General features: G+C 42.4%; 2 protein-coding genes across 2 annotated transcripts; both read left to right on the top strand.

The window, feature by feature from the left end:
* Nucleotides 1–2886: 2886 nt before the first annotated feature.
* LOC136365803 (thiamine transporter 2-like) lies at nucleotides 2887–9305 on the top strand. The gene is made up of 5 exons (XM_066326502.1): nucleotides 2887–3089; nucleotides 3432–4242; nucleotides 5649–5841; nucleotides 7378–7519; nucleotides 8696–9305. The coding sequence occupies exons 1-5, from the start codon at nucleotides 2940–2942 to the stop codon at nucleotides 8873–8875; spliced, it is 1476 nt and encodes a 491-aa protein (XP_066182599.1). The 5' UTR covers nucleotides 2887–2939; the 3' UTR covers nucleotides 8876–9305.
* A 2809-nt stretch (nucleotides 9306–12114) lies between these two features.
* Nucleotides 12115–20967, top strand: LOC136365656 (thiamine transporter 2-like). Its single transcript, XM_066326302.1, has 6 exons — nucleotides 12115–12628; nucleotides 14409–14565; nucleotides 16215–17025; nucleotides 19015–19207; nucleotides 19696–19837; nucleotides 20592–20967. Exons 2-6 carry the CDS (start codon nucleotides 14416–14418, stop codon nucleotides 20712–20714), a joined length of 1419 nt encoding a protein of 472 aa, XP_066182399.1. The 5' UTR covers nucleotides 12115–12628; nucleotides 14409–14415; the 3' UTR covers nucleotides 20715–20967.
* Nucleotides 20968–23019: the final 2052 nt, after the last annotated feature.

The raw sequence follows: 23019 nt of genomic DNA, 5'->3' as shown, positions 1-23019 counted from the left end.
GCCAGTTTGAGGCACTGATGGCTCCCAAGCCATATTTCCTGTCAAATAGATCCAAAGTTCTTTGAGAACAGAACTACCTCTATTGATTTTGTGCCAGTCACGCACTAAACTGTAGTTTGGGTCTTGATTCACAGCTGCCTTGGAGCAAAGACAGACCAGGATTATCTGTCTGTTCCTTTAAGGGTGCTGAAAGAAAACCAGCTGGAGCCCATTCCAAAGGAAGTGTCAGAGCAAGCTGTAATAGCAGAAGAACAGGAAAAGCACAAAACTCAAACAGAGTCCAGTAGCTGCAATACGTACAGCACAACCAGAAGTAAGACTGGGAATACTAAAAGGAGGCTTTTCCCTTGGAAGTAAGAAAGGAAGAGCTCCAGCACAGAAGGTATGACTATATATGAAATTTAGAAATATGAAACCCTGGAATGACAAGGGAAAGTGGGGGGAAAGAAGAGAGCAATCCAGTGGGGAACTGGGGAACTGTGTTAGGCTGTGCGTAGAAGAGCTGATAGCTCTGACACCAAGAATTGCTGAAGGAAAAAAGAAACAGATGATTGTTTTGTTGCAGAACAACACCAAGGCATCCTAAAATCTCTTCAAAAGTGAACAAACCCCTAGATTTATAAAAGACAAATTGACCACATGTGATGACCGAACCGGGAACAAATTGGATCCTTCCCCCTCAAGCACCAAGGCAGAGCTCTGGTTGTCAGAGGTTTGTGGTTCTGAAGGCAGAAAGGAGGGTTTGTACGGCACTGCAGAGCTGGAGGGGGCTCACCGCCGGCCAAGGGCTGGGGGTGAGTGGAACACAAACCCCGGGGCAGGTGAGGTGACACCACCTCCCACTCCCCAAGGGCAGAGTGGGCTGCCCTGAGAGCCCTCAGCCCACTGCCCTTCCCCGCTCAGCACCAGTGACAGGATTTTTCCGCACAGCTCCTTATATCAAGTGTGAATCTTCTCGCCAGACTTTAACTAGCAGCCTAACCTTGGCACCTCAAAGAATAAAAGTACAGATTAGAGGTACAGATCTAGCCCAAAACCATAAGCATGTGCTGGCACTGTGGGGATGCAGTGCCCAGGTCACACCTGAAGTTCTCCTATGTACAGCTGAAACCATGAATTCCCGAACAGGACGGCAAAGCCCTGCCATCCCTGGGCAGCATCCGAGGGGCAGCACAAGCACCCTGCGAACCCTGCGGAGGCAGTCGCTTGCCCCACTCACCTCCCGAGGTGTGGGACATTTTGCAGGCTACAGGAGACTTGCTGCTCTTGTGCCACACAGCCTCCTAGGGGGTGTAAGACCTGAAACAGACCAGAAGAGAAAATCTAGGCTGGGAAGGGGAAAATATGCCATGGCTATGTCCCAAAGCTGACTTGTACAAATGTTTCTCATTACAGTGCTAGAGATCCTCTCCAGCTCACTCTTCTCGATGGCTTTCTCAGAATCACACGAAGCATTCCCACGGCACTGGGGGTGCCGTAAGGCTCTAATGATTACCACGTGAGAGGAGAGCCAGGGGATGTTTTGGTGACTCAGTGAGCACGATCCTGGGCAGGGCCCAAACTGGTCCCGCCAAAGCCACGTTTGCAGCAGACTGGTGTTACAACAGCCGGGGAGGAAAGAGAGGCAGAAATGCTTCCTTCCTGGAGCACTCGGTGTCCCACAGTCCTCCCGAGCTCGCTTTGCCTTGCTGGGGTCACCTTGCCATCTAGTGGTTCACACCGCAGGGCTGACACAGAGCTGGGTTCGTTCCCGCTGGAAATCCTGTAATGCCCGTGCTTTCGGCCGCTATGCAGCAAAGGAAGAAATTCAAATGCCCTTTGATCTGCACCCACTTCTCAGTGCGTCAGGCTGTCAGTAGAGTGTGCTGTCATAGCATGAAGTTAGAAAAGAAGATGCATAATGCCTACTACCTTATACATAATTACATCCTATAGAAAAGGATCCTCTGCCCATCCAGCCTGGAATGATGTACTGATCAGGACGTGACTGGTTTGGGCTGAATAGACCTTCTTTCAGCTTTTACAAAAAACTTTGTGAAAAAACATCTCTTCATTTTTAAGATTTTTATAAGATTCATTTTTTTTTTGCGCTAAAAAAAGAATGAGTTATCAGGAAGGAAGTAGAAAAGCAGAAGAAAAGCCAAAAGCAGAGTGATAGAAATCCCATCTGCTAATATGCAAACTCCAAAGGGCTCCAAAAGATAAACTGCACACATTAAGATTCTTGACATTGCCTCTATTAACATGGCTCTATTACTATTTCCTTTGCATGTCCTCATTACACTCACTTTGACTTCTGTTTGGGCTCTGTCCAGCAAAGTTGCAAATTTTAATTTATTCCATCACCTCACCTAGTGACAAGAACAAAAATATCTGCTTCATTTCATTTTAGCATGGACTGTTAACCTTCTGTGACCACTTTTATAAATGGAAAATATGATGTCTGTATCCAAAATGAACTTCTTATGCAGATAATTCCAGATGAGAGTCTGGCTTGACATCCTTTCTGTATTTATTAGCAGTTCCCATCTGCTAGGCTCCAGTTACACTTATCATTCAAAAAGGTGCTTGGCTGTGATCAGTGAGGGTGTCAAGGGAAATCTCAGTGCTCAGCCGTCTTCAGCCACTTCTGTCTAGGAAGACTTTTCCTGTGTTTATCTTGGTCAGTGCAGATGGAATGACAGGGTAGTTTGTCTCCTAGTTAAGGATCTTCCAATTCATTTTTATGCACTTTCTACAAAGAGAGCAGCAGACAAATGTAAGGAATAGCGATTCACTTTAACATTATAAATAAAAATGATTTTGAACTGTCAACCTCTAAAGAGCATTCCTTGGCATTAGAAACCCCAAAATAAAAATGAATTACAAGATCTCTTTGCACTAGCACGGAAAGTGTCATTATTCTAACAAACTTTCTCCTCAGCTTTGCTGTAGAGGCCATGGGCTGCTGGAAGCCAGAGATAGCCAACACCTGGGCTTTTCCCACCCTGATCCTCTGCCTCTATGGATTCTTCTACATGATGAAACCATCAGAACCTTTCCTAACACCATATCTAACAGGACCAGATAAAAACCTGACCACAGAAGAGGTGTGATTTTATTCTGTGATTTCTTTTAACTGAAGTAGTGAATATAAAAAGTGAAAACTGCTTAAAGTTAAAAAAGAAGAAAAATATGAAAAGAAAGAAAAAAAAGAGCACAACTTTAACCAGCTCTGGCAGGTTACAATTTGCAGCAGACTGCATAAATAAAAGATCCATTTAATGGATTCAAGATCCATTTGCCTGCCCAACAATCCCACGTTGATTCAATGTGGTTATATATTTTATGAATTCTTTCAGAGAAAAAACTTCCCTCTACAACAGCATTTAAAATACATGAACTTCCTTTCGTCAACAACAAAAACACTGACATCTGCTCTTCTCTCCTAGGTTACCAACCAGATTCTGCCAGTTTGGACATACTCCTACCTCGCTCTCCTGTTCCCAGTGTTCCTGCTCACAGACTACGTGCGCTACAAGCCCGTGCTCCTCCTGCAGGGCATCAGCCTCATCGTCACCTGGCTCCTGCTGCTCTTTGCCCATGGAGTGGTGGCCATGCAGCTGGTGGAATTCTTCTACGGCATGGTCACGGCCACCGAGGTGGCCTATTACGCCTACATCTACAGCGTGGTCAGCACCCAACACTTCCAGAGGGTCACCAGCTACTGCAGGAGCGTCACTCTGGTGGCAGCTACCGTGGCCGCCGTGCTGGGACAGCTGCTGGTGTCCTTAGCACACGTCTCCTACTTCCACCTCAACGCCATCAGCTTGGCTTCCGTGTCCCTGGCCTTGCTGTGCGCCTTCTTCCTGCCCATGCCCCAGAGGAGCATGTTCTTCCACAGGAGAGATGCCCCCGAGCCCGTGGCAGGGCCTGACAAAGGGCAGGCTGCGGGCGGTGCCCCCAGCCCCTGCCAAGAGGGAACAAACCCCGATGGGGCTGCCGGGGCCCCGAGCCCCCAGCCCCCGGCTGGGAGTGCCAGGCCCCACAGGCACATGCTGGGCGTGCTGCTGCAGCTGGGCAGGGACCTGAGGGAGTGCTACAGCTCCCACAAACTCCTCTGCTGGTCCCTGTGGTGGGCTCTGGCCACGGCTGGCTTCAACCAGGTGGTGAATTATGTCCAGGTGCTGTGGGACTTGCGAGCCCCCTCCCACAGCTCCGCAGTGTACAACGGAGCTGTTGAAGCAATTGCAACTTTTCTGGGTAAGTCAATGTTTAAACATGGATCACAATGACAGCCTCTAAAGTTTCACTTTAGTAAATTTTCAAAGTGCCATTCCATTGCAGGCGCTCCAGGGAGCCAGTGCACACCCTGTGCATTCCAGACCTAGGTCTTTGATGTACAACAGTTCAAATGTGGGTTATGTTGGTTTTTGTTTAGTACCAGACAAATAACTGTATCTTGCCAGTATGCAGAAAGTGTGCAAGTCATAGAGACATTGCATGTAGCTGGTAAATCTATTCATAAGCGCCTGCCTCTTTGGATGAGCCTATGGGGTGGGTTTTTTTTCCCCAAAACAAGTATTGCACTGTTTCCATAACCATGCTATCAGCTTATACAGATGAGAAAACTTTTCCTTAAAAATTTTACACAAAAAGAACATAACCCTCTCATTAAGATTTTTTTCAAGTGAAATACCCTTGTGCAACCAGACAAAAAGAAAAATTTTTGTGATTGCAAAGATTTTTGGGGAAAAAAGGACCCTACGAATCCTTATGGCACTGATGTGAAGCATTGCATTTTGTACTAGGAGCAGATGCTGACACCACACAAGCCAAGTGAAGTTATTGAAACTAACATCAGAGTATACCTGCCTTGGCTCACATTGTGCTGTTGTAAAAAACTTGCACAAGATGTGGAGGTGTGTACTATCAGGAAAAAAACCAATATCTGTACCACACCTGCTCATTCCTGTCACTACTCTCACAGTAGGCAGCTAAATAGATCAAGTGAATAATGAAGTGGAAGCTCTCCTATAGTATCAACTTGATAAATTTCTCTCCCTCAAGGACTTGTCTGTTTCTCTGTGTATAAGTATAGAAGTTTTTCCACTGTTTGGGACCCCTAAGATGAGCAGTCAGGTGGCTTAACTTTGCAACAGATTCATCTTCTAGGAGCCCCACAAAAAGCCCACCTATCCTTTCTTGTTCCTTGGATATACTTCCTTGGAGCTTCAAAACTCACTTTTTTGACAGTTTACCCCCCTATGAGGTGCACAGAGCTAAACTGTTACAGAAGGTTTACTAGACTAGCTGTGCAGTGAGCTAGGGGAAGGTGAAAGAATTTCCTTCTTGAACTCCAAATCATGTTCCTAATTCTCTCCCCAGAGATACATGCTGTGTACAGACACCTAAATAATGAATCTTCTACATTACAGTTTATCCTGTGAAGTGGAATAAAACAGAATGGCAGAGACTTGATATATGCAGTTGTCTTAAAATGACCAGTCATCTGCATGGCTGCAGAAGTCATCAGAAATGCTTTCAAACTTCAGACTACTCTGCTTCATTATTCAGCATTTCCTTTCAGCATATGAGCGTGGCAAGATCTGGTCATACAGGTTGTGGAACAGATACAATATTTACACATATTTTTTCTCTTTTTCTAGGCTCAGTAACATCTTTCCTAGTACAATATATGAAGATTAACTGGGATCATTTTGGAGAACTGGCTTTAGGGATCTTCTCTGCAATAGATGCTGGTTGTCTGTTTCTCATGCATTTCTTGACCAACATCTGGGCATGTTATGCTGGGTATCTCATTTTCAAGGCCTGCTATGTGCTCCTCCTGACAATAGCAACGTAAGTACAAAACATCACAATGCTGCCATCATGCACAGAATACTGACCCTACTTTGAGTTTGCTTTGGGCATCCTTTTCCTCAGAGGTAGCTGACCTAATGCTAGACATAACTGTTTAGGTAAAGACAAGGACACTTAAATGTGTGGTTGTTTTCATTCTTCCAAACAACCAGGAAAGAAAAATTGTCAAAAGGATATCTAACATTTACCTAAACAGAAATTAAACAAGGTACAAAATAACTTTATTACTAAGGGCAATGGTAACAGCAAAATGTAGAAGCCGTTTTCCTCCTTCTTGGCATGGAAGATGTAAAGTGAACAATAGGGACAAGCATACCTTGACAGCCATCCTTTAGGATCACCATATGCCTAGACCCTCTGCTGATAAACCTTTCAGCATGCCACGAAGTCCATGAATGCAGGAAGAGATGCCACATAAAGTTTTCCCCAACATAATTTTATACATATAATTATTAATGATATTAAAGTGTAAAAAAGGAATAGAAGGGAACATCAGACATATAAACTTAGATGAGATCTCATAGGAGGCCAAGCTATTCTGTTATCAGAAATAGAAGTGTATAAATAATATTGGCAAATATTTTATCCCGTGCAATAATTGTTATTGCTCCAGTCATTTTCTTGCTTGGAATGTCTTTAGACATACCACACTATATTATTAACAAAAACACTGGATGCATTTTGTGTCAAACTCCAAAATTAATCAATTTTTAAAAATTGCTAACATTATAATACATGGAAAGGTTATGACTGTCTTGAAAGAAGCCAAGTGAGCTCTAAATTGTCATTTTGGTAGATCGTTACTACATTATAGTGAATTACACCTGGACTATTTCAATATATTCTAAAAAAACTCCAGCATAGTAAAATCTTGCAAAAATCTCCCAAGCTAAAATCATTGAAAATGAGTTCTGAAGGAATAGCACCCTTTTGTTTGTATAGAAATTTTTCAGGTATGTACCGCAAGGAAAGATGTTTTGATTATTGTCAAAAAAAATATTGCAAGTAAAAATACTCAGGCTCTTGACAGAAATAAGCAGTATGTCACCTCCACTGTCAAATCACAAAGCAAAACGTGACTCATCACCTCAGAAAGCTGGGTTAGAAGATACCCACAGTGCCCTCCCAGCCAGGGCAGAACTGCTGCCAGTGCCAGAGCTTTGCCTGGCCAGGTCACTGAAAGCTTCCAGCCATGGATTCTTTGCAGCCTGTCTGGCACAGTCTGCACTGGCAGAGAAGGAAAAAAGGAGAAGGGTACAGAGAACTGACATTCTCCCTGATTATCTGAAAGCAGGGGATAGAAAAGCAGCCCATGCAGTTCAAAGAAAGACTAAAATACGCTATGGTACCCCAGACTTTTCTTTTTTAGAGAAAGCAAGGAAGCAAACAAACAAATGAAGCAGCATTTCCTCTGTTCTTGATGCATCATCTCCATGAATCACTTTCTCTTCACTGACTGTTAGACAGCAATAGCTTTCCCAGTGGGAAGTGACTGACCTGCCAGTTTCCCATTAGGTTCCAGATCGCTGTCAATCTGAGCATGGAACGCTATGCTCTGATGTTTGGATTCAACAACTTCATTGCCCTACTGATCCAGACCATTCTCACAATAGTTGTTGTAGATTCAAGAGGCCTGGGACTGGACATAGTGACTCAAGTAAGTGAAGTTACCTTACTTCCTGTTTACTGCTCAGCCAATATTATCTTCAAAATTCCTATCCCAAAGGACAACTTAATTGTCTTTTTTCTATAGAAATTCAGACATCTTGTTCTTCCCTTGTCATTCTTCATCATCATTCAACATCATTTGTCATCATTCTCTTGCCTTTTAATGCATTTAGGATTACAGATGCTGGTCAGTGACTTTTTAAAGTGAGATACATCAGAACATAATTAACCAGTCCCTGTTATCTGACCAGTTTCTGTAGTTAAAAGGACACTGAACAACACCGTCTCTTCCCAAAAGCTCAGACTGTTTTTTTCAGATGCAGAATGGCAGTTCAGGACTGTGAGGCACAGTCTGGATTGAGTTATTTCAACTCAAGTAACTTCTAATTCCAGCTCAGGAGAATACCTGCTCTGCATCTCAACATGTACAATAGAACCTTCTGCCCATAGCTTGGGCACTTCATTTGGGGTGGGATATCCTATCTCACAACAGTGTCCCTAACTTCAGTCAACCCAATGTCACTCATGTTGAAGTCCACTGAAACCTGACTTCTGCATTTTCTCCGATGGGCTCTCAGCTGGGGCAACTTTCTACTCTAATGGATCTGAAGAAGACTAGAGCTATTCACACTCTGCACAGAGAGGGCAAAAGTGACTCTGAAAGGGTAAAGATTTAATCAAATACTAAATCTTTAAAATTAAGGACAGGAATGTGTAGGACTTCATAAATAGCCTTGCCACTCTTGTTGGAAATAGATATAAAATCACAGTATTTACTGAAGCCACTGTGGTGACAGTTACTGAAATGTGCAAAAGCAGAACAAGGATAAACTCAGGCTCTTCATGCAGATTATTCATAACCATGTGGGTAATGAAGCTACTCCCCCATTTTGCACTAATAGAAAAATAATCCTGTTCTAATCCCTCTCCTCATCTGACATTTATTAAGAGGCATAAGGAATGGAAGAAAGTGGCAGTTCTTCATTTCACAATTATCTGCTTTATACTTGAAAAGCTGAGATTTTGCTTAATCACAAAGCAAAAACTGAAGTGCTGAGAAACTGCCAGAACACAAGAAAATCAGTGACTGTCATCTTCAGAAGAAGCAGCATTTCTCTAATATATTTTTCATTAATTGTTCTGCTTTTTTCTCCTCCTCTTCCAGTTTTTAATTTATGGCAGCTACTTCGTAGTCATACATGGGATTTTCATGATCAGAAGCATTTGTGTGCTGGTTTCACGCAAATGCCAAAGGAAAATAGCAAGATCTTGCACAGAGCAGCTGAACCAGGCTGAGCACGAGTCAAGAGAGCAGATTGCCACAAGCTACATGACACTGCTGTAGGAGGCAGGCATGCTGGAGAAGGGCTTCTCCTGAGAGAAGAGCTCCCAGCAGGGAAGAAGAGCAGCGTGCAGGGAACAGCAGTGCAAGAAGAACCTTCAACTCAGCCCTGAAAAGCTACACTGAATCATTCCAGCACTTGAGCACAACCAACATACACCAGCAGAGAGCTCAACAGAATGGCACTGTGCCAAGAATAAAAGATAAATTGCTTTAGATTCTTATTTACACGCGTATAAATAGCTTAAGGGCAGTAATTTATACACAGAATCAGAGCAACCACCTTTGCATTCCCCCTTGCACAATGGCAGAGTTCACCCTGCCTTGCACATTGTAGCTCCTGAATACCGTGCTGGCAAAACTGCTTCTGTCACATTTGCTGATGCAGTGGCTGAAGGGTCTGACTCCCCTTTGCACAGCCTTTGTTCTGAACCAAGAAAGAAAAGATCATGACTGCATCATTCTATTCTTTTGTACCCAGTACAGGCAGAGGGGTGACAGGCGTCTCCTGTCTCATCCCACAGCTCTGTGCACACAGGCTGGAAAAAGCAGGCCTTGCACAACCTGTCCCGGGAGTTTCACTGCAACACTGCTACGTCAGTTGTTACTTGGCCCACATTTGAGAGCTACAAACACTGCACTGACTTCACAGCAACTTCTGCCAAGAAGGGAGTATCTTTAGAGTCCAAACAAAATGCCAGAGCACCACTCCTTTGCTGTGCTTTCAGTAAAACCAAATTCAGGACTGACCATCTTCCTCTTTCAGCAGGAAAAGAAATAATATCAAGGGGTTTAAGTAGCACAGAATAAAACCAGAGAAGGACAGTGTGGAGAAATATAGCTGATTCCACACAGGAAAATTACAGATTAACAGGAATATCCAAGAAGATTTATAACTGAAACAGCTAGCATCATGTGCACTTTTGAGCGCCAAGTGAGGGAGGTCCACTGATCTTGGCCAAGAATCTGGCAGGATCAGCATCTCACAGTTTGTCAAGAAGCTTCAAGTCCTACAGTTAATTTAGTCCAAAACACAGTCCAGGAGAAGAAAGAAGAGACTAGAAATGAGTTTGCATATTGAATGTCTAATTTATTATGAACTATATCCATATGTTGAAGTTATTTCTGTACTGCTGTTTGCTTCTAGCTTCCAATATCTGCATCTAAAAAATAAAAAAAAAAAAAAAAAAAAAAAAAAAAAAAACCAAAAAAAAAACCACAAAAAACCCCACAAAAAACCCCCACAAATCACTAAGCATTTACAGAATAGTATTTTTCCTGTAGAGACACAAGCTATCATTTGTAAAGACTTACAAGGTTTTCATACCACTGTCACACACTGCAACTAGACAAAGGGCCCAGAGGTGAGGGCAGGCAGGAGAGAAGCAATTTCTTTGAAGTCACAAGAACCAGTAGGATCTGAAAAAATGAACCTGGATCAATTTTAGGCTTTTTGTTTACTACAGTGCATTGTGAGGACATTCTCTGTTGTAAACTGGCTCTAAGCAGAACAGTTTAACCAATGCAGTCATAAAAGTAGATGTACTTAGTCTCCAGTGAGATTTCTTTTCTTACTGCAGAACTGAGGGCATGATGCTCCTGCCTGAAGAAACAGGGACAGAATCCAGGAGAAAAAGGACTATTTTTACCATTCTTCTTGGTGAGTAGCAATCTTGTTTTGAGGCATTCAGTTTAGAACTAGGTGTCAGTCCTGGACTAGAAGTTAACTAGAGTTTGTGTTTAAATTAAAAAGAGGAGCTTTGTGTTTTCAGCTCCATGGTCTCAAACTGCCTTTGTTACAGAAAGTAAACAAATATTTCCATGCAATACCTGACAAATGGAAAGGAATCAACAACATGTGAAACTTTTTGCCATTGTTAAAAAACATAATGCCAGTAGTAGACTAGAGCTAAAAAAATCAGATAAAACCAACCATAAAAATTCTTATGTTCTGACTAGAGCTCACTGCTCTCTGTGTCTGTAGGATGCCACTGAGGAGCAAAGGAACCAAGCAGACACAATTTATTTGCCTTGCAGCTTTAGAGAATATCATAATCAGAAAACAGAAAATACTTTAAAGAAAAAAGAACCCATTTCTATTCTCTCTAATCTACAAAAAAATTATTCTGAGCTTGGAAGGTGGCAGGAAGCGTTACAGGGGAAATAGGGGAGGAAGAAGGCAGTTCTTAGGAGTTTTAGGAGAAGGAAAACAAGGCCTTATGTCATCCTGGGTTTTCAGCTGCAAATCAGAACTCACCCAGCAATCAAAGGTTTCTAGAAGAGTAAGATGTACACATGTACCTGTGTGTTTGTGTACGTGCACACATGCTCTGGAGAGGAGATAGTTGAGACTTGGCGTATTGACGTGGACTTGCAAAGAAGGCTGGAACCACAGGCTGTCTACTTCTGCAGGAAAAGGACATTCTCAACACATCCACCTCTCCTAGCAGCTTTTAGTATTGTTTGTCATTCTTCCAAAGTGTTACAGGTTTCCATGCAAACATGGAACTCCAGAGCTGGGCACATTCCTCCACAGGTCCCCATAGATACAATCCCCTCCAAATACACCACTAATCACCATTGAAAAATAAGTGGGTTTGGGCACAAATCTTCCATGAAGATACAGTCCAGCAAGCTGGGAAGGCCAGTTCGAGCAAACAAGAAAGGAACAAATAGTGTGTTGCATTCAAAGCATGCAGGTATTGCCCAAGCATTGAGTGGGCTACCAGAGAAATACAAGCCAGCAGCCCCTTTCAGCTCCTGCCCTTCCCAAGGTTCTTTCCCTGTCTCAGAAGCCCTTAGGAAGAGGATGAAGGGCAGAGGCAGGCCCAGCTCCCCTGAACACTTTCCTGCCTGGCTGCAGTGCACACTTGAGCACTGCAGAAACCTTCTGTACCTGCAGGACCACTCCAGGCTCTGTGGAGCTCACAATGGGCCCCTCCTGCCAGGGCCTCAGCATCTCCTCCCAGGGTCAACACACACCCTACCAACAGGCTTCAGGGTGAGCTCCAGCCTCTGATCAACCTTGGAAGATGCAGGCAGAAGAGTCTAAAAAAATGGGTACAGGAAAGTAAAGCAGGAACATTTCTCTGAAGCAAACCTGTTAATGTTTTAGCTTAGAACCTAGATTTAGCAGTTTAATTTCATCCATTTGTCCTTAAATGACAGACCTGTCCCTATATAGAAATAATTCCTGGTCAGCTAATAGGAGGAAGCATTTGATGTCCTACCTCCCAAAGGCCCAGCAAAGCCAGGACAGTCAGAGCAGACCCCACAAGCCCAGAGGCCTTTGTGCTATGCACGAGACAGGGACACTCTCAGCTCAATCTGTAGAACTGGTGCTCTGTCTTTCCACTAATCAGACACCAGAGGTTTTAAAGGTATTTATTAACAGAAAGAATGCAATCATGGTTTTCTTGCCACAACAGGTTTTATTAATCATTAGCTACTGCAAATCTTACAGTTTTATCTTAAAACTAGAATTCAGTTTGCTAACAAAACCTGTAAAGAACACTTTCCCTGCAATCTTCATGGACAAATTCTGCAAGAAAGGACAGCTATGACAAGTTGTTATTATTATTATTTAAATTCTGATAACATTTTATCAAGTTTAGAAAGAATTTTTTTGAAGAAAGGTTACAGGAATTTCTGACTACCACCAGCTTTAAAAGGTGATTTCTGACTTCTCTGCAAGACAAAGTCAGGCTAGGAAGAACTGCACCTTAATCCACAGGAAATGCACCAGAGCCTTGACAGGTAATTCATCACTTTTGGAGTTATTTGGGAGTGTGCTGGCAACTCACTTGCTCAGTGCATTTGGAGGTGATACAAGATTTATGCAGATGTTACTGATCAGCCCAGGGCTTAATTTTTATATTTTTAACACATTTCAAATAAGGTCTTGAGTTTAACATACTAGAGACTGTATTTTATTTACAATTATCTGTAAGAAAAAGATGACAGAGGCCATTTTTAAAAATCAAGTTACAAGGTTAAGGCTGCTTTCTCTAGCATTCCTCTGAGGTCACAGAAATATTGTCTTTATAACATACAATGTATACTAAGTTTTAATGAATACTATCTCAGTCCAAGTAGAAACACTTTTTCAAAAGTGACTGCTATAGAGTGGAATTCAAGAATTTAAGATACACAGCTTATAGCAGCATGATTAAACATCAGCTACTGCTTTGCTTTCATTTGCTTATGATTGAAAACATGGTTTCACTTGTTTTCAGGAGCAGAGAAATTGACTTTGCAACACAAAACAAGTAAAATAAACTTAAAAAACCTAATCTCTTTAGACTTCTTTTTGCTGCCAACTACACTGGAAACAAGCTTCCTTTTGGTCATTACTTTCAAAAGTGAAGTCAATGGTTCTCTATTCTAAGTCTGAGCAGGTACCACAAGCAGATAGTTTCTGCATCTTTCTCTACCCTCTCCAATCACAGGAGTGCAAGAAACACGGTGAGTGTTAAAGCATTTTGAAGAAACTGAGGTTGTGATGGGTTGAGTTGTCTGAGGATTTTTATTGCCATCAAGAAATCTTGCATGGTCATTGTGTCACTGGGTACTTAGGATGCAAAACAGACAAAAACCTTCTTGAGCATACAGAATGAGCTGTAATCTCACAGTTCGCCCACTTATTTATTCAGAAATGAGACTGTAATGGAACTTTATTCTTCTGCTACAGCAGCCCTTAGCCCTAGGCATGTCACTACAAACAACCTTTGACAGACAATAGAGAGTCTACAAGGGCTGATGCACCTTGATCTCGGTTGCTCATTTACAAGCTGCAGTTTTGATGGCATGCAAGTTCAGTGAGGAGAACACTGGCTTAGGCACGTGGCACAGCTGGAGCCACACACTTCACTCACAAGACAGAAGCGACAATGCCCTTTGTATAACAAAGTTCAGTGGTAAATGTGACAGTGGTTTAACAAGACTCAACACAAATGTGTGCTGGACTTAGCGCAGAGATGACAATTGGGAAAAACTGTCAGAGACCCTCCTGCTAAGTCGTTGGGTTACAAATTCCTCTCAGAAAGGAGCCCGGGTGCAGTTTACACCCACTCCTAGTCCCAGATTTGGTCAACTGCTTGTGTCTAAAGGATTACGCATTATGTGCAATAAATTCTTTTCATGATTTAGTAGAGGTATCAAGGCTGAGCACACTGTTAGTCACTTATCAAGAATGTGTTGCAGCAAAGAATCTCAGCCTCAGGAGTAAGTGCAAGAGGTGTCCCTGCCTAAGAGGGGATCCAGGATGCAGCTCAGTACAGGAGAGGTTGAGATCAGGGGTTTGGTTACATCTGCACACCAGCCAGACATCTGAGTCATCTCTGCAGGCAGCCCTTGGCTGTCACACTGCCACCCGTCCTCCAAGTCCAGTTACGCGAGATGCCACCACCCCAGCCCTCACTGGTGGTTATGGCTTCAGGGAAGTGAGTGTAGCTTTAGTTAAAAAGTAAACTTGAAAATTAATTTTTTACCAGCTGTGAAGAGCATCTGTTCTTCCTCTGCCACCTTTTTTGTTTAGGTAAACTATGGATTGCTGGAAGGGAGCCGTACGCCACAGCTGGATTTATCCCACTGTGATTATCTGTGCAAATGGATTTTTCACCACAATGAGGCCATCAGAACCTTTTCTGACCCCCTATCTAACGGGACCTGACAAAAACCTAACGATTGAAGAGGTATGTAACTATTCTCTTAAGCAGTAACTAAAATGCCTAAAGCATTAGGCCTTACAGCAGTAACTGAAGGGAAGATGAAGTGTGAATATTTTATCTAGAGACCCATATTTAAGATGCTTCTGGAAAAGAGTACGGAGTCACCTCTTTGGCAGGAGATCTGAAGTTTAAAGTCCCTATATTCTTAGGGCTTTGAAACTCCTTTGGTGGTTGATATTTTTGGCAAAATTAGGTCAGTTAGTTTGTCTCTCCACTCCAGAGAAGACATTTATTTATACTTACCATAGAATTGATTACACTTACTGCATTGATTTCAAAACATAAGAAAGCTAAGCAGTCTTCCCCTTATGAGCTGTAAGGTTTATTTCCTACATTTCCTATATTTCATGCATTCCTTAACCTGTAGAGGTTAGGTCCACATTCAGAAAATGTACCCCAAGTTTCCTTGCTCTGCTCCTGTTTTCAGCACTGCCTGCTTCAGGAGTACACCTCCCAGCAAAAGGGGACATGGTGAACACGTGGCTGAGTCATGGAGCTAACAGTATAATTAGAAAACACAGGCTTGCTACACCCACATACAGCTAATATGAAGAACAGTCATTCCTGATGTGCAGTAGCAAATGTTAAGGCAGAAATCTACCAGCACACTGTGAACTCAAGGTTTCTGCTGAAAAAAGGTATTTGTGGTTTAGGTTGTCAGGGAGTTTTTTTCACCCCCTTTTTTTATTATTATATTTTTAACCACAAAGGAAAGCATTATTTCTTATATAGATCACACAGATAGCATCATAGAATGCCTTAATTCTGATTTCAGCAAGAATCCTTAACTCAAAACCAAGTACAGTATAGATATTGTCTCTTTCAGCCACACTCACCTCCAATGAGTTAATTCCATGAGGTAATTCTAAATTCAGAGAAACAAAAGTCACACAGAAAGATACAATGAACCCGCTGCTCACCATGCAACTCACGCCAGTACAGTTCAGAAGTAAAAAGCATTCCTCCAGAGTTTGATACAGTTCTTTTCTAGTCTAATTGCTTACCTCAAGCAGGCTTCACAAGTACTGGGGAAGACCTCCCCAAACAGGCAACTTAGTCACAGAAAAAGGTCGCTTTGTCATGTACTTCTGAAAGAGGGATACCTTCCACAGGTGTGCCCACACCGGCTGGGCGAGCACTGAGCTTTAGTGGCAACCACAAACAGCACCTTCCAACCCAAATTCAAAACCATTTTAGAAAAAAAGAATTTCTTCACAAGTCACCTATGTATTGAAGTCCAACTTAAACTTACTGAAAGACTTCCTTACTTCTTACACTTTAAATCAGAAAAAACCATAGAAGGTACAGCACTCTAGTAGCAGCTACACACTATCTGCAGTTCCAGTTCCCCATTGTAAGAGGCACACGTTTGGTTTTTTTCTATACCTAACAAGGGAAAGAGATGACCAAAGGTATACAACTACTTACATAAAAAGTTAAAACAGGCCTTCATTTTCAGCTACTGTAAATAAGATTGAAAACTAGAGAGACTTACCACTGACACAAAATTATGACTGCTTTAAAAAACTTGCAAAAAATTACAGCAGCATTTAAAATACATGAACTTCCTTTCGTCAACAACAAAAACACTGACATCTGCTCTTCTCTCCTAGGTTACCAACCAGATTCTGCCAGTTTGGACATACTCCTACCTCGCTCTCCTGTTCCCAGTGTTCCTGCTCACAGACTACGTGCGCTACAAGCCCGTGCTCCTCCTGCAGGGCATCAGCCTCATCGTCACCTGGCTCCTGCTGCTCTTTGCCCATGGAGTGGTGGCCATGCAGCTGGTGGAATTCTTCTACGGCATGGTCACGGCCACCGAGGTGGCCTATTACGCCTACATCTACAGCGTGGTCAGCACCCAACACTTCCAGAGGGTCACCAGCTACTGCAGGAGCGTCACTCTGGTGGCAGCCACCGTGGCCGCCGTGCTGGGACAGCTGCTGGTGTCCTTAGCACACGTCTCCTACTTCCACCTCAACGCCATCAGCTTGGCTTCCGTGTCCCTGGCCTTGCTGTGCGCCTTCTTCCTGCCCATGCCCCAGAGGAGCATGTTCTTCCACAGGAGAGATGCCCCCGAGCCCGTGGCAGGGCCTGACAAAGGGCAGGCTGCGGGCGGTGCCCCCAGCCCCTGCCAAGGGGGAACAAACCCCGATGGGGCTGCCGGGGCCCCGAGCCCCCAGCCCCCGGCTGGGAGTGCCAGGCCCCACAGGCACATGCTGGGCGTGCTGCTGCAGCTGGGCAGGGACCTGAGGGAGTGCTACAGCTCCCACAAACTCCTCTGCTGGTCCCTGTGGTGGGCTCTGGCCACGGCTGGCTTCAACCAGGTGGTGAATTATGTCCAGGTGCTGTGGGACTTGCGAGCCCCCTCCCACAGCTCCGCAGTGTACAACGGAGCTGTCGAGGCAATTGCAACTTTTCTGGGTAAGCAATCATTAGCAGGTACTCATAACTCCTCCTGTGCTGAGGAATTCTTCAGCAATGTGTTTAGTGCCTTTCCATCTCCTGTGAGGACTAAAGTAAACAGACAGAGAGAAACATTGCACAAAGCATGATTTTACTATAAACTTTTACAGAAGGCTCTTAAAAATAGTCTTAAAAAACATATATAAATAAGCTTTTCCTTCTTTAGAGGAGACTCATTCTGCCAGAATGTTTTAAGTTTACAGCTGTTTAGACCATGTATTTAACCCCAAGTATGCACATCAAAACCCTGTGCAATGACATCTTGCATATTCCTCCCTCAAATACAACTTAAGGTGGCTGGTTTAAGAATTAAAAGAACATGTTAGCAGATACACTGCTCTAAATACTACTCAGAGCATACTGTAAAATTGTCTATTTAGAAACTGGAGTAAAAATCATTCTAAGTGCTCCTCAACAAATATTCTGTGAGTGCATCGGATCCTGATTGGCAAGTTTGCCACAACAAAGGTTGTGTGCTCAACCTCTGTATGGGCCATTCACTTCAGAGTTCCACTTGGTGATCCTTGTGGGTCCCTTCCAACTCAGAATATTTTGTGAAACCATTTCTGTGATGTGACACGGCTGAGAGCACTGTAATTGTTTACCCTTGAAAAGCAAGGCATCTTATTAATGTGCATAGAGACTTGAAGGGGAGGAGTAAAGAGGATGGAACCAGGCTCTTCCCAGTGGTGCCCAGTGACAGGACAAGAGTCAAGCGGCACAAAATCAAGCAAAGTTCCACTTGAACATATAAGAACATTTTTATTCCAAGGGAGATTTAAAACAAGAACAGGTTGGCCAGAAGTGTGGACTCTCCATCCTAGAGTCAAAACCTAGACACCATCCTGAGCAGCTTCCTTTAACTGACTCAGCTTTTAGCAGGGCCATGTGATCTCCATCTCTCTTCCAACCGCAGCCATTCTGCCTCTCACTAATTACCTGGTCCACCCAAACTCCATTTCTCTTTAGCCAGAGAAAAGAAGGATATGGGTAAAGTGAAACGAAGCTGTGCAACACCAATACAGCCTCCTTTTTGAGCTCCCATTTACACAGCTGTCTCCCCCTACATTCCAGAAGCTGTATCCCACACTTCTACAGGTAATATTCAGTTTACTTTTCCTCCCTGTAAGCTGCATGAAAATCCATTATACTGAAGCTACTACAGAACTTCTGACTGTTGCTTTGAGTAGTGTTCCCAAAGGCTTTCTTGCACTTACACCCTGTAGCACTTGACAAAATTTCAGAGTACAGAAGGCATTCACATCACTGGGAATCACTGCTCACAGCAGGGATGGACCAGAGGGGTTGGTTTGCTCCAATTTTTGGAATTCTGATGAACAGCATATACAACCAAACATGGTGAAGAGCACATTCAAACGAAGTCCAGTTTTTGTGCTGGCCCACCTGAGAACGTCAGGTTTGCTACACTGTAACAGACTCGAGTAAGGGTTTTGCTACATGTGATGGCCAATAAGGCATTGACAAATGCAGTTCATAAGGCTTTTCATCAGAAAGTATACTTCCATAAAAAAAAAAAAAAAAAAAAAAAAAAAAAAAAGGCACACGACGTGCCACAGATTTTCTTTCCATAAAGAACTTGACATGAAGTAACTAAATTCATTATACGTATTTTGGCCGAAAATGCTTGGTGGGATTGTTCTCTGTGCTCTGTTGTCTAAAAATGGAGCAACAATACATTGTGTACTGCTGCCTCCAGCCTTAGGCATGTGGCACTTTCCCAGAGCACTTCAGCCAGTGAAGGGTCTAAGCAGAGGAAAACATCCAAACTAATGGAAGACTCCCACACCCCAACAGGAAATATACCCCACACCATTACCAATGCCCACTGTGACTAAGACTGAAGACCTCCTTCCATGATCCAATGACAGTTATGCAATGGCTCTTAAGGATAATGTTTTGAAGTTTTAATTACTTTTCAATTTTTAGGTTCAGCAACATCCATGGCAGTTGGCTATGTCAAAGTAAACTGGGACCTCTCTGGAGAACTGGCTTTGGCAATCTTCTCTGCACTGGATGCTGGTTCTCTGCTTCTTATGCACTTCACTGACAACATCTGGGCATGTTATAGTGGCTACCTTGCATTTAAAGGTTGCTATATGCTCCTTATAACAATAGCAACGTAAGTACAACAGACAGATGTTCTATCTGTCAGATTTTTATATTTATCAATATTTTACTGGACATTTCCCTAGAGAGAAATTTAAACAGGTTTTGACAGCAGCATATATTGTTTCTAGCCTGTATAAACTGGGTAAAATTTTATGACCTAAATACCATAGTACACTCCAAATCAGAACAAGGTAGCTTCTGCCCTTGGCTGTTCAATGATCAATGTATAAGTATTCTCAAAGAGATCCAATGAATACACACAGGTATTTCGCAAAAATATTCACTCAAGTCAAGGGTAAATAAGATCCACAAAAGTCACAAAGCCAGAAAAAAACCAAGAAATTTTTGTCAAAATGAAGCTTTTCAAGGTTAATAGCCAATATTGAAGTGACCTTGTCCTTTGAAAAGTTCACTGTGCACATTAAACTGTCCCCATAAGTAAAGTGCATCTATCCATCCTGACTCTCCCATTTTGTGAACCTGTGCATTCATTGTCAGGTTTCAGATTGCTGTCAACCTCAGCATGGAGCGTTATGCTTTGATGTTTGGCTTCAACAACTTTGTTGCACTGGTGATTCAGACGATTTTAACTGTTGTTGTAGTAGATTCAAGAGGTCTGGGACTGGATATCAGCACTCAGGTAAGCCACTGAGTTCCACTGCTTAGTTCCCCTACTCTCCTTTGTAAGCAGGTGGTTCTACTCCAAGATTAGCCTGCAGTAATGTACAAGCTCAGGACAGTTACTCATCTAGAAAAAGGTTTATTTAAAGTGAACTGGCTTGAACTACTAGAACCTGCTTGCCCTCTAGGCCTCGCAATACTGAAATGACTGGAAAATAATCTATGTTCACAGAACAGAGGGGAAAGGTGACCACATATTACTCTGAATATTCTTTAAATTAAAGGCTTACTATTCACAAGGTGACAGTCAAAATACCCTAAACCAGAAGCAGGAAGCCAGATGAAAGACAATCTATTGGTCTATTGTAAGGGTAATTCTAAGTTACATAGTTACAGTAGACGCACCTTTAAAATTGCGGTAATTCTGAAAATTAACTCGTTGCAATTCCATTAAATTTCTAAAATTAGTTTAAATTTAGACACTGAATGAGTTGAAGTCTCATTTTTTTGTTTCCAGAGAAGAGAAAGTGCAGGACAGCTGTCCTCCCTTACTGAGGTGGGGAAGTACAAAACAGAACATTCTCTTTCCCCTTTTATGACCACAAAACTTCTATAGGGTCAAGTCAAGCAGTCCAGACTTCTTGAATCCACTCAAGATGGGGTCATTCTGGGCACAGGTGACAGGGCAGGGAGCAGTGGAGGGACATTTCTTTGAGTCAAAAACTTGTTTTGCTGTTAGGTAACTTTTTTTCTTCTCTACCTCCATTTCCCAGTTTCTCATTTATGGCAGCTACTTTACAGTCATTGCTGGAATTTTCCTGATCAGAAGCATGTACATCATAATTTCCATCAAATGCAGAAATACAAGTGTGGCTGCTGAAAGCACTGCTCCTTAACAACTGAGACAAAAGCAATGGGTACAAGCAACAATGCAGAAGGCTCCATCATCTGGACAACAAATCAGGAGAAAGAAAATGTTCAATCAAGCAAAACTAGTCCAGGCTGAAGCAGGCCGTTTATGAGCCTACTGCACAGAGAGCTTTGTCAACAGGATGATGCATTTGGGTCCATTTTCTTCACTGGCAGTTTAATACAAACATTCCTCAAACAGTCTTCTAATTCAAGTTTAGTGATCTGACCTACAGACTTCCATTAAGGCTCAGTGAGCACAAGAACATACAAATGCCTCAATCTCACACCAGTGGAACTCACAGAACCACCTTGGGACTTTCCCTTCTACCGAGTATTTCAATTTCAGGCAATTTTATCACTGACAAAAGACCATCAGGCATGTCCAGGGAATCTAAAGCAGTTGTACCAGACAATGACCCATTGGAATATTTGTCAGAGGCCTTTGGAAAACGTAACACTTCTTCAACTGGACATCACATCTGCCTTACAGAACTCAAGATGGTCCTGCAAGTGTAGCATCTTCTTACACTTGTAAGAGCTCATGTTTTCACGCTGAAGTCTAATCTAGGTATCCATATTAATTTCTGTATAAGGGGCCTAAAGTTATCAAGTGAAGCACTTTGATGCTAAAGCATAAAAATACAGCTTTTAGGCAACCACACTATTTGCATGAACAATTATGGGAACAACTGCAGATTTCATGATAAAAACATTTAAGATCAGGGGTGAATAATTAATTTTGAAAATAAAGCTATTTTTAAAACCTAATCAACAAAACACCTATGGTGTCAGATTATGCTCAATTTACAGAAGATTCAAAACAATACAAGATCTTCAGCTTATCTGGAATTTGACAAACCTAAAACCAGTGAACACAGACTAAAGAGGCATGCTTGTGTATAGTTAAAAGTTGCAAACCTTTTATCTGAAGCTAACTCAATTACAAAAAATAACGTATTCCACTACTTCTACAGCGTATTCTAAACTACATGCCTTGCATACTTCAATCAGTTTCAGTATCTCAGCAGCAATATCTGGATTAGAACAATCCCAATAGATCTCATTAGCCCTTGCCCAAAGCCTAATTTACACCACTATAAGTGAAGAGGGCACAGAATAGTTGCTCTTTCATAATGCTTTTCTTTTCATTGACAAGACATCTCTCTGATTTGGTCCAGTTCTCTGCATTAAGCATTTTTAAGCATTCCACAAGCCCTGCTGAACCCCTGCAGTTCCTCACTCTTCACTGCATTTACCTCTTACTATCCAAAGCAGTCAAGGCTGGTGAACAGGAAAGAGTTACACAACTACTTGCACTGTGCTAAAATACAGTCACCGATACCCTGCAAACCTTCCATTGCTGGGGATTTGTTCAGTGAATTCCCCAGAGAATGCTGGGAACTGAACTCATACCACACTCTGTCCAGCAGTCTCCATGAGAAACAAAAGAAACTTCAGGCCTGTTTTAAAAATGCAGACAGGACAAAACCAGACATAAGTATGGAAAACTTACAGGCAGCACGTTTTATGAGCTGTCTCCTACTTGCTATCTCCAAAGTTTTAAAAACAAAAATAAACAAAAAGAAACTACAACCCCCATGGCAGGCAACACAAGTCAAAAGCATTAGCATAAATGTTTTTACAAGCAGAGGTCAAACCTTTCAGTTGCTGTACAAAAATGTATCTAACATTCAGGCAGTCAGTTACAAGTGAAATGTCTTACCTTGAAGAATCTCAAATGGACTTCCACGCCCCATTTTAAAAAAAAGTCAATCTCACCTTATCTATTCCTGTTATCCTGAAAGCTGTTAGAATTTTACTCTCCAGCTGGTCAGAAACCTTTAAGCTTGCAGTTTATGTATTCACAATATACTTACATTATTAGTTTAGTTCCAGTATTACACTTGAACTTTAGCCAAATTATCTCTGTTTAAAACACCAACTACCTTGATGCAGTTATATTTTTCTTGAACCTTATCACTGTTACAGAGGAAGACAAGCCAGACATTTTTCCTTTTACAAATTTCACTCTAGTACAGCAGGAAATATTTCTGTAAATTAAAAAAAAAAAAAAAAAAAAAGACAGATTTAATATTCCACAGGAGCTCTTACTGATATGTATCAGTTTTTAATAAAGAGAGGGCTATTACATCTGTGGTCCCTTGGCCTGCTGTTACACGCTGTCAGATCACAACTAAGGCTTGTTCAGAGTTGTCATTAGTTACCCATAATAAGGCGTCTTTTGCTGCAAACCTTCTCTCAAATAACCTTCACAGTGCTTCCAGTGTC

The sequence above is a fragment of the Sylvia atricapilla genome, chromosome 10 (genome assembly GCF_009819655.1).
Source record: "Sylvia atricapilla isolate bSylAtr1 chromosome 10, bSylAtr1.pri, whole genome shotgun sequence".
Taxonomy (NCBI): Eukaryota; Metazoa; Chordata; class Aves; order Passeriformes; family Sylviidae; genus Sylvia; species Sylvia atricapilla.
The sequence above is the reverse complement of the archived record's forward strand: the minus strand, read 5'-3'. Positions and strand labels throughout refer to the sequence as shown.